Below are 13,000 nucleotides of genomic sequence, written 5' to 3'. Positions count from 1 at the left end.
TTTACACAGTAGGGGAAAATCAGTCCTATGTTATCACCTTTCCAGCAACATTCCTATGCATTTGAACTCCTGTACAATGTAATAAACACCTTTTTTAAGTTAAACAATGGCCACAAGCTGGACATACTTGTACATAGTCCTTTCTACAATTCTACTGAAAAATAATGGTTTTAATACATGTTTACAATTAATGTCACAAAGTTAAATGCTTATAAATGTTTGAGACATATCTGGCACGACTCATCAAATATTAAACACATTTCATGAATTGTATTCCCCAAAAAATTATATATAAGAAATTATTTTCTTCAATGCAAGAAAGAGACACACTTTTGAATCAGTTAAAAATAATAAAAAGATGTGTCTGAATGGACAGAGTTAAAAAAATGTTACTGGATTAAGGATAACAAGCAAAAACAATAGACTTGGTTTCCACAACAACATTTTAAAATAAAATTGAATTAGCATCTATATCTGACTACCTAAATTATAAATTAAAGTCTCCTGCTGCAGTTTCTGTCTGTATGTTCAGGCTAATCTCAGGAATTACAATAGGGATTTCAATACAGTTTTCACTAATAGAATGATTCATCAGGAAAGTTTGTGTATATAATTTATTACCATTAAGTAGTGATGTGTGTGTAATATATGTATTGTTATCTATTCTGTATTTCATTGGCATCTGGAGTGACATCTCATGGAAATGATGGGATGACAAAATGGTCAGCTACACTGGAAATGGTATCTGCCAGGAAAAGTAGAAAAGTAAATGGCTGCTGTAACTCCAAAGAGCAACAAACCTTGATCAGAATCTATGTCAATCCTGATGGTCTAACATTAAAGCGCATGCCTGTAAACCAAAAGGCCACAATACGAATCCCAGATGGAGCATGGATTTTTCAGTCTGCGTCTTAACGCAGCATTCATCTCTCAATGGTTTCAAGATTCACCAGAAACAACATGTCGGCAGATTACATGTAAAAGTGTAGGCCTTGTTTCCTCAGTTGCCTAACTGGTGTAGGTTAGAGGCATGAAAGTCACGGAAGGGCATCCCATTAAAAGACTTGTACCAGGTCATTGAGCCACTCAAAATTATTACTGCCAGAATCTATACTATCTTCTTCTTCTGAACATATTATAAACTGAAGTCATCCCACCACATTTTTTTCTCTGTACATGAAGGCTAATTTCAGAAACTACTGTAAGTATTTTGACACAATTTTCACTAATACTTAGACATCTTCACAAGGAAGGTATGTGTGTATAATTTCTTATCACTATGTCACACAGGTTGTCTGGTGGGAGACATTTTGTGCTAGCTGTATGAAGCAAAGGTGGGTTGCTAGTATAATAGATTTTTCAGCAGACTAAGTGTTTTCTGTTTTCTTCAGCCATCTCCTGAAAGCCAGCCAGTAGCAGAAAGGAGTTTAATGTCTCAAATAATGATTCTAGAACAATAGTCTCATTCATAGAAATCTTCACTGCCTCATTTCAGTGTAGTTCAAATGCAGTAGTACGTATAATGTGCAGAGTACCCCCGAGAACCTCCTGCCGTACGCTCTTTAAAAAACTTGGAATACTTTCCACAACATACCAGTAATTTTTCCCCTTCATTACAATACAGATGGATAAAGACTATTAAACACAATTGTCACCTGAATGAATTTTCATTCTGCAGCAGAGTGTGCATGGATAGCTAAATTAGTACAGCATTTGCCTGCGAAAGGCAAGGTTCTGGTTTGAATCCTAGTCCAGCAAACAGTTTCAAACTAGTAGGAACTTTTATAGTTCTGACCTTTGTGGAGATAAGCTAATGAGGAGAGAAATACACAGTTAAGGGTGTAGCACCATACCATCTCATCCAACAAACCAAAAAAGGTAATCCAAACTCCACTAGCCTGAAAGTTTATGCAGTTTTGGGCACTACAGGAATCTTACTTGTAAATCATATGGAACATGAGAGGACAATCAATATTGATGCCTATTGTGAAACATTAATAAAACTGAGAATAGCCATTCAAGACAAGCTACTGGTGTAGTGTATCTTGATGAAAATACTCAGCCAAACCCTGCCTCATAAACACTACAGTTCTTGTGTCAGTTCAAGTGAGATATCTTCTAACATCCACCGTACAGCCCAGACTTGTTTCAAAGTGATTTCCATCTCTTCAGACACATAAAGAGGTGGCTTTGTTCCGAACACTTTGATGCTTTCACAAACTGGCTGTAGAATTTTATGCAGAAGGAACTTCTCTACTTGTTGAGAGATACTGTTGAGCAACATTGTTGATAAACATAAAATTCAGTGGTTTGTGATGGCACTAAATACAGAATGCTACTACTGACAGCACTCTGAACAGCAACTACTATATGTGGGAAGCCTTACAGAGTGAAGTACAGGTTGTGCTTCAGGCAACTCAGTCTGTCATATTTCAATAGGACAATGGCTGGTCATGTTTCGTAAGCAATATGCAGTTCTTTTTTAAAGTTTGGCATGCAAGGTCATTTTACTGACTGCCCATCAAACATGTCTGAGATATGACTGATTGGCAACAAGTTTGTCATGGCCCTCCAGTAAGCACTATTGATGCTCTCTGGACTTGGATACAAACAGCATAAAAGAAGATCCCAGAAACATATTCAGCTCTCTCTGTTCTTTATGCCTCTTATAGGATCCAACTGCAGCTGGTAAGGTGTTTGGGTGATAATGAACACACAAAATGAGGGATCATGTACTACTCTCTGTTTTATCATGAGTCTGATCTGTGATATCATGTTCACTTCACTTACTTAGTCTTCATCGCGTTACAATTTTCACAAACTTGGCTAAATCCATTGTTGATTATTGTTTTAATGTAACTGGTTCATAGTGAGCGTGCTTCTGAAAACTAGAAGGGAGGCTTGATTAAAACCTACGAGAGGAATTATACTTTTCACATATTTCTCTTCTCACTTTCCTAGCTATATTGCTGTTGAATACTAGAAATCATTATTGACTGTATGACTGATAAGTATATGAAACTGAAGGATTACATAGACTCAGTTATGTGTAAAGCAGGCAGCAGACTTTGCTTCATTGATAGAAAACTGGGAAAATGGTATCAGGCTACAAAGGAGAACACTTACAGGACACTTAGGTGACCCATTGTGGAATACTGCTCAAGTGTGTGGGATTCATCCCGAACAGTACTAACAGTGGGTACTGCACTTCAGAATGGCAGGATGAATGGTCAAAGATCTGTTTGACCCACAGCTAAGCATCAAAGAAATGCTGAAAATGCAGATCTGTCAGATGCTTGAAGATAGATGTCAATTATTTTCCATGGAAAAGTAAAATTTCGAGTTAAGAGTGCAACCAAAAGAAAGAGAATCCTTCATTAGGCCACCTAAATTAAACTGAGAAGAATGGTTGAAAGTGGGGCCAAATTCAAAAGTTGACATATGTCCAGTCATTAGGCTGGATCAACTAAACAACCATTTAAAAAACATTGCTACTGACAAAAATGCTAGCAAAGTGAAATCAAACTTCAAGGGCATATTCATGCATGTTGGGACAAACTCTGATCGACACAACAGTGAGGCCAAGTCATTAGTGAATCTCGAAACTTTATTCATACTGCCAAATCTTTGTATATTAACTCAAGATTGGTAATAAGTGGTATTTTGCACAGGAGATCAGTGAGTGACTCTAACATAGATAAGATAACAATGGAATTAGGGACCAGTGTGATAAACTTGGCATGTTATTTATAAACCCAAACAAATTTATAAGTAACAAATGTCTGGGTATGGATGGTGTACATCTAAATAGGCTAATCTAAATATGCTAGGCCCTTTGACTCTGAGTAAAATGTTTTCGAATGTTTGCAAAATCATCAATAATAATGGAAACTGACCTTCATGAAATGGGTGTTGAAATATCCAGGTTAATGATGAGTTGGTGAGAGAAAGAATTGTTGATTTGGAAATACAAACAATTATTGTGAGTAGTTTGACTGTATCCAGGAGGGAGATTGACTGTATCGAGGATACTTACTTTCAGTGGTGCGTCCTTGAGACAAGCTGTGTCATATATAAGCTGGCTTGCAACTACAACTCAGTTTTTACTACCTACATTTGCAATCTGCAAATGATAGAAAAGTGCATGGCAGAGAACGCCAATATTAGAATCCTTAAAAATGCCAGCATGGGTGAATGGGTGTCAGAAAAGAGACAGTATTTGGTAATGCACTAAAAATTGTCACAGAGTAAGTCAAACAATACAATAACTATGACATTGCGACAGTGTGAGCAATTCAGATACAGTTCCGTAATATCAATGCCTCAGAACTCAGCAGGCAGGAACTAGCTATGCAGCATGTAGTTAATTCCCAGTAAAAATTATCCACTGTATAGCTGTGATAGCTTCATTTGTAAGAACCAGTTTCATTTGCTTCTCAAGTCTGCTTTCTATCTCTCAAATAAATGCTTTGTTTACGACAGAAACACAAAGATTGTTTATTTCTTATTTCTGTTATAGAGGCAAATTCAGTATTAATTCTGATGGAAGTGGCTAGTGCAATTTAAAATCCAATCTCAAGCATGGTACTAATTAATATGATGCGAGGAGTACCTTATATGTATCATGTAATATTTTCACTTACGTATTTTAATGATAAAATACAAAAAAAAAAAAAAAAAAAAAAAAAAAAAAAAAAAAAAAAAAAATGATAAAAGTTTATATACCATATTAGTCAATAAATAACGCACTGATGTAATTGAACATTCCCTAATGAATAATCAAAACAATATTTAAATAACTGTAGCAACAAAATCAGCCCACAAACACATATTTCACTAAAAATATATAGAAACAAATTTTAGCTGATTTATGACTCGTTCCACTAATTGAAAATACAGCTATGAAGTAACAAAATTAAATAAACATTGTACACATCTGACTAGTTACATAAAATCGAAAATAAACAATTATTAATAATCTAATGTAAATGGACAGATTAAAAAATCTACTCACCAAGCAGTGGCAGAGGAACACACACACACACAAAAGCATTTAACTTTTACAAGCTTTCGGAGCCAGTGCCTCCTTCTTCTGGAGGAAGAGTTGATGGGGTAGGTCCCCAACAATCAGTCTTTCCTTCTCATTCTGTCTGATAAGTCTCCCCGATCCAGGGTTCTGGGTGACTTTTCCAAACTGTCCCGCTTTCCCTAAACCTCTCCAGTCCTTTTCCTTCACCCCTCTTCCTTTCCCTTCAACTCTTCCACCAGAACAAGGAGCCACTGGCTCGGAAAGCTCACAAAAGTTAAATACTTCCATGTGTGTCTTCCCCTGCTGCTGTTGCTTGGTGAGTAGATTTTTTTTTTTATCCGTCCATTTACATTATATTATCAGTTACATGTCATGGCAAACAGACTCATGGTATTGTTACTATTGAAAACTAAACCAACCTTGAAGTATTTTCCAGCAAACAGCTGTACTCCCATAATAGCAAAAATGAGCCAGAATATCAAACAAACCAATAACACATTAAAGATGCTGGGAATAGCTTGCACAAGAGCATTGACGACAACCTGAAACATTACAAGTTTCATAAGAAACTTAAGTAGCAGTTGAAGCTACATTTTAATTAGTTATTGTAAAGTATTAAAACTGAATTGGAGGGCCATGTTCATCAGTGATGAAGACTGTAAGAGCAACTGAAATACCAGGACACACTGAATATAAGGTTTTCAGTTGATTGATATGACTCTCCAGATACCACATACTGAATGTGGGAAAGAAAACAAGATACTGCATTAGTCTTGGGGGAAAGAGATAAGTAAAAATTGCTGAATTAATCGGTAATATTTTCATGGTTTTGTTTCTGGTTTAACATCTTAATTAAAGAATACTTTTCTGCAATGAATGAAACATTCATGGAATACTTTTCAACACTTCAGTAACCTTGTTACAGTCTTCTGTCACTGAACACTGCATTTTCTATTAGTTTCCTATGTAAATCATGCTTTCATTGTCAATAGGTCTGTGTAATATTCAAAAATTTACAAGTAAAATTTTAATAAACAAAACACAGTGAATTAAAATCACTCCACAAACATTATAAAATAAACTGAATTACACTGTAAGAAACTTCAGCATCTCTGAATTATTTATTTCCTCTACAGTTCCTCGACATAAATAATTAGTGCAAGATTCTTGTAAAATACATTGATTTTAGTATAGCATCTTCAGATTGTGTGACAGAGTAGGGATGACATCCGCTAACAATCAATGGATGTATGTAAAGGATCTCCCATTGTTATCCGAGTAATCAGATCACACACTGATATTAAAAATTAGCAATATTGAGTCTCTCTGTTCTTATTAGATTTCCTATAAAGATTCTCTTGGAATGATGTCTCATGTTTTGTTTTCTAGATTTTTTTTATCAACATAGTATTGCATGGGAAGCTGCAAAAAACCTGTCTTCAGACTGAAGGCCATAAGAAAAAGTAGCATTGTGCATATGTTGTGTGTGTGCCCTGAATTCCTTGTATCTACATTTTTGAAGTCAAACTTTCCTTTTGCTAGGACTGCTATTTTGTTTCAATTACAATTTAATCAAAAAAGTTGTTAATTACTCAATAATTATAAGGTAATTGAAATCAACAAACAGCTAGTTACTAAGCAAATTCATAAAAAAATGAGATACCATTCTGATTTTTTAAATGTGAAGTACTGCCATGAACTATTTTTAAATGATGTAAGGAATGGAACAAGTAATTGTTGCACTACCTTCCTTCAGTCAACAGTAGTTCATTTGTAAAAACATACAGAACAAATATTCTGTGTGTTCTGCCATCAGTTGGTGAGTAGATTTTTTATCCATCCAATTACATTATATTGTCGAAAACTGATTGTTTTCTGTTAGAATAAATGTTCTAAATCATATGATGATTGACAAATGAAAATAATTCAATTACAGGTAATGACCTGAATCAGTAGGTTCAGAATTCTCTTAAAATAAGTTAGGAAGTATTATCCACTATACTCTTGAATTAAAAAGTGAATATAAAGCATTGTAAATTGCAAATGACACCTATCGGAGAGCAATATTTTTGTTTATAATGGCTTATACAACAAATTTACCTACCAACACCCAGTACCTTAAAAGTGGAAGAATATTTATGTTGTAAGTGTTTGTATTGTGTGGGCATCACACGTTTCATGAATCTAAGAGGATAACATGAAAGGATTGTATTAAGACCTACAGAAGCAGTAAATGGTGTCTTTGATGCAGCAGTTCGTTCAACACTTGTATGTTTGGCTATCTTTCATCATGCAGATCAATGATGCCATGCAATTAGTCCTATCATTTTACTGACCCTTTCTAATTTAGTGACTAGTAGTTAAATCTATCAATTTTCCAATATTTTTTTAAATATCATGCAAAACACTAAGATATACGCAAATTCTATTAGTATAAAGCCAGATTCCATTGCAATATGTAACCTAAATGTGAGTTTTGTGCAAAAGTCAGAAGCTTTATGTTGAATTTTCCTTATAACTAATTACCTTCATGCATTGTTTCTAATTTGCTCCATACATGACTAATTCTTAAATTTGTATACCAATCTTTAGATGAGGTTCTATAGTAAACTTCTTAGAAGTATGTCACATTTGCTTAAGATAGAGGAGCTTAAAATCATTTAGAGTACACATATTTTGTATGTTATAAATATATTGTATGACAGCCTTTACAATTAAAGTATAGTACATGGAACCATTATAAATACGTTGTTACTTATAGTCAATGTATGACTGTCAGAGAACTTGTGTTAGGAAAATGTAATATAGGTGAAGAAGGTGAAAGAAAGCTCTTCAATTAAGAAAGTTAACTAAAACAAATGATGAATACGAAGAAGAAAGAAAAGAAGAGGATGAAGAAAAGGAGCTGATTTCCAGTGACACAAAACAGGCAATTGTGACAAAGTATCAAAAGAAAAATGCACAATGCAGCAAGCATACTCATATGCACAGAATCATGAAAAGCAAATTATGCATCACATTCATTATGTTTACAGACTTGCAGTTTTACACGCATACAAAATATGAATGCCACCATACAAAAAGAACACCACAATAGATCTCACTTTACAAAACTTATCTAACTGGAAAAACATTATTCAGTATATCAATGCAGGAGTAAACAAAAGTTAAGGGATAAATTTATATTGGTCAAGGAACTATTTCATTGACATGTATATTCTTTGTAATATGAATATCACTCTCAAACTACTGAGGATAGCTGGGCTTTAGTCCACAGTCATACCCTGCAGAAAGACAGGCAACACCAACATCCAGTCCAGTATGTAGATGCAAGTTTCAACAACTCTTAAGGTATCTAGTTGCCGTCAGCTATGGAAAAGAAGGAGTATTTCTGTGGAGTGTTATTCATATTTTTGTTTTGAAGCAATTGGATATATCCATGCAATAAACAAATGAATAAATGAACATGGAGGTGAAAGTCAATGTAGGTCAATATCAATATCCTCAAAGAAAGAAAACATACCTCTTGTCTAGAGAGAACACTTGTGATTAGATCAAAGACTGTTTCCAAGACTTTTTTAAGTGGGATGGATTTTAATGTGATGAATAACACTTCACATAACCCAAGAAATGAATGCTCAGCATTTGGAACTTCCTCAGCACATGTCTGAGAGGTTTAATTATAAGTGTTCAAAGTCAAATCATCTGACTGGTGACAAGCTGTGACTAGACACATTTGACTCACAGAGAGGGTCGTGGCAATAAAGTAGTAGAAAGTTTCACAGTGAAGCTCATCAAGCACACAAAAAATTAGTAAAAGTGTTGGTAAAATAAAAGACAATTGCTAAGATAAAGTATGAGCTCATAAATTTCAGAAGAAAAACCCATAACCTGGGGCTGCTTGGAATTTTGTGCCATGACAACAACATGTTGCCGTTGCCAGAAGGCAATTAGAATATCATTATTTAAAGAGTTACCATTTTAGACACACTTGTCCAGCAATACTTCATGGTTACTTCCTCTTCTCAAAACTAAAAGAAACCATCCACGGGAATAATTATTGCAGAGACAACACACGACATCACTATTATTTAGTGCCACTACCCAAAGGGTGCTTGTCGCTAGTAGTGCCCTTTGATGAATCCCACATTAAAGTCAGCCCGGTTCAGTCTGAATGACTTATAATTCAATCAGGGGAAGTGTGAGTCCATCAGTCTACTGGTTTGGTTTACGACACTTATTCTTTGGACTCTGGTAGTTAATGCCAGGTCTCTGATACTGCACTAAGTGGACCTGACTGGATTGCTTACTTCCTTGCACTGCCCTGAGGGATATTCCATAACATTTCTCAATTTTTCGAATGAATCAGGATGAGTCTTCATTAATTCAACTGTTGATCACATTTACAGAAGTGGTGATGACTCGCGGCCTGTGATGCATGCATGTTGGTCTTTGAACGTTCTTATGATTAGACGAGAGTGTGGGTATTCTACCTCGGAACAACTAAAACTAGTACAAGGGCAAACCACATGGAATTTTCAGAACTAACAGCAGTAACGTTAGAGGTAGTGCAACTGTCACTGAATCTAACTAGTATGTCTTCCTTGCCAAATGTGTTTACAACTTTTCCATGCTTTAATGAACCAAGTAAAGAATGGAAATCTTACACCCACAACTGAATTTAAATTTTACAGCTTGCCAAATTCCCAAAACAGAAAGACAAAATGCCGTATTCTTGTCAGAACATCCCAAGCTGTATCACCGATTACAGAAACCTGAGCCACAAACGAACCTGGTGGAACTTCTGTTTCCTACAATATTTTCTTTATTACAACCACATTAGAATTTTGCTGTGAAACCATGTATTGAAAAAATCAGGTCTTACCTGATGGAAGTAATGAACAAAACTAACAATGCAATTTTCACTCTGCAACGGAGTGTGCGCTGATATGAAACTTCCTGGCAGATTAAAACTGTGTGCCGGACCGAGACTCGAACTCGGGACCTTTGCCTTTCGCGGGCAAGTGCTCTACCATCTGAGCTACCCAACACAACTCATGCCCTGTCCTCACAGCTTTACTTCTGCCAGTATCTCATCTCCTACCTTTCAAACTTTACAGAAGCTCTCCTGCAAACCTTGCAGAACTAGCACTCCTGAAAGAAAGGATATTGCGGAGACATGGCTTAGCCACAGCCTGGGGGATGTTTCCAGAATGAGATTTTCACTCTGCACTGGAGTGTGCACAATATGAAACTTCCTGGCAGATTAAAACTGTGTGCCGGACCAAGACTCGAACTCGGGACCTTTGCCTTTCACGGGCAAGTGCTCTACCGCAGGAGAGCTTCTGTAAAGCTTGGAAGGTAGGAGACGAGATACTGGCAGAAGTAAATCTGTGAGGACAGGGTGCAAGTCGTGCTTGAGTAGCTTAGATGGTAGAGCACTTGCCCACGAAAGGCAAAGGTCCTGAGTTCAAGTCTCGGTCCAGCACACAATTTTAATCTGCCAGGAAGTGTCAAGACAAACAATGTTTTTTAGGTATTCTTTTTATGCTTTCAGATTTATGGTTCGTAGAACACACAAGCCATGCAATCTGAAGGACCATGAACCACCCTGAAGACTCTCTGTGATAGTTCAAATCTTCTTACCAGGATCACACAAGGTGACTCACTTCGAAGCTCACATCGTTCCTAAGGTGATGGCTACCCATCATTTCCTCAAAGTTTGCCTGGTGCCCCTGGTTCTACGAGACACCCTCAAAAATAAACTGAGCAGCACCACACGTGAAGATGTGTTAGCCCCCATTCCCCTCAGTCAGTTGACTACTCCACTGGTAACAGTAGGCAAATCTGACAGCACTTAGAGAGTTCATGGTGACTTTAAAGTAACGAATGCACAAGATGAAGTGGAAACTTATCCACTATTAGCCCCAGATGAAATCTTTACAAAATAAGGCCACAGCCCTTATTCTGCAAAATGGAGCTTATGAATGCATATTTTGCAGTTCTCTTGGACACAACACCACAAGTTTACATAGTCCTCAGTGTATCTGCCTCCGAGAAAAGCTACTCCCAAATAGAATGGGAAGCCCTCACTAACATCTACACTATCCAGGAACTTAAATTATTCCTTCATGGACAGAAATTTTATCTTGTTACAGACCACTGATTGTAGCTCAATACATTTGGCCTAATCATCATTTACCAGACAAAAGTGCCCATTGTCTACAGTGCTTGAAGTTGTACTTGTCCAATTTTCAGTAATGTATTCAAATTGGGCAGCAATATTACATGCTAATGCAAAAATGCTGTCACAATTCCCCATGTGCACAACCTCACTTTTGGCCAACGCAAACTGGAGTGTTTCCACCTTGATTCAGATCTGAATTTGGACATTTCATTTTCCCCCCAATCTCATTCTGCCACACTCATATTGTACAATATGGGTGGCCAGACACACTTCCCTGCTCCAATCCTTGCCCCTATTGACCGTGGTGAAATCAACAGCACTTAAACAAAGGGATTCTGTTGTGGGGCTCAAATGAGAACCACTGCATCAGGCTGATTCATCCCTCTTTTTGGCTGTGAGTGCATACTTGTCCACCAATGTTCCACCTGCAAGGACCATCAATCTGCATCTGCCAAGCAGTTCCCTCCTTGGACCACATTGACGGTTGTGACTGATTTGTCTTCTAATTTCCCGAGGTCATTTCTGCTGCTACCATTGCAGACTTGGAAAAAATATTTGCCTTTGTAGTTTCAGATAGCAGGATGGCACTCATCTCTCATGACTTCGCACAGTTTTGTGCAAATAATGGGATTCAACACCTCTGTACCATGCCCTTTGACCTGGCCTCTAACTTCTTGCGGAATGCTTTATCTGCTCCTTCAAGAACTAGCTCCACAAAGAAATGATGCCAAACACTGCACATACTGTCCTCTGTGGCCTTCTGGAAGCTTACAGGGCCACTTCAATTGAGAGCCACAGTCCAGTGGAGTGACTTCATAGTCGTTCTCATCATACTCTCCTGGACATGATGTGCCCGCCACCAGCACACATCATCACTGAATGCCTCTCCCTTCTGGGTGGGTGCCCCATTGTGGACTTGCAAGTTTGGATGCCATCCACCTCTCATCCATGGGACAATATCCGCCTGCCACAGGTCTATGTTGTGTACTATGGCCACTGCCCACAGCCTTCTGTGGTGCCATCAAAAGCAATTTAATCTCCACAATCCTAGTCAGCATTCTCTTGCTTCTCTACTTCTGGTGGGCTCTACACTCCCAAGGTGGTTCATATAACTTCTATGGAGTGTCCTCTTGGACCGAATTCCTGCAGTGATGCCTGTGGACACTGATCAGCCACTGATCCAGATGGTGGCTCTGCTGGTTCTTCTTCCCCAGTGGTCCCTGCGTTAAGGAGGGAAGAGGGGGCAGGTGGGGAGAGGGGGTGTCACCAACCAATGTCACTATGGCAGCCAATTAACCGGCACAATACTACTACTGAATCCTGCATTTTATCTGGCCCAGGATTGGTGTGAGTGACATGTAATTCTATCAGTGGAAGTGTAATACTATCAGATACTGGTTGGACTCTAATACTGTGAGAACTGTACTTTGATTAGATTGTCTGGTTAAAACAGCTTGCACTGCTCTGAGGAGCATTCTGTAGCACATCAGAATTTGTCAAGTAAGCCAGGATGAGTCTCTATTAATTTATTAATTTTGTGTGTAGAAAGCCTATGAGTTTCTGCAAGATGCTATGGCTGTATATGAATTATTCCTAAATAATCTTCCAAAGGAGCACCTTCTGGGGTACTCACAACACAGTTTGAGAATCTGCTGTGATGCATACAAATTGGAGAAGTAAACTTTGAGAAACTGTGAAGATACATATTTGGAGAAACAGCAGATTGTATTTACTTATGTTGAAAGTCAATACAGGAGTTATTAAGGTATGATCATTCAAAAACA

The 13,000-nt window shown here is 37.4% G+C and overlaps 1 protein-coding gene across 1 annotated transcript in view; it reads right to left on the bottom strand.

Moving 5' to 3' along the window:
• LOC124623171 (sodium channel protein para) overlaps positions 1-13,000 on the bottom strand; it is an 876,466-nt gene that overhangs the window by 172,996 nt on the left and 690,470 nt on the right. Inside the window, exon 27 of the mRNA XM_047148975.1 lies at positions 5,449-5,571. Within this exon, the coding sequence (XP_047004931.1) occupies positions 5,449-5,571 (123 nt within the window). The remainder of the gene's footprint in view (positions 1-5,448; positions 5,572-13,000) is intronic.

Source organism: Schistocerca americana, chromosome 7 (assembly GCF_021461395.2).
Source record: "Schistocerca americana isolate TAMUIC-IGC-003095 chromosome 7, iqSchAmer2.1, whole genome shotgun sequence".
NCBI classification, from domain to species: domain Eukaryota; kingdom Metazoa; phylum Arthropoda; class Insecta; order Orthoptera; family Acrididae; genus Schistocerca; species Schistocerca americana.
Note: the sequence above shows the minus strand (reverse complement) of the source record. Positions and strands in the feature narration are given on the sequence as shown.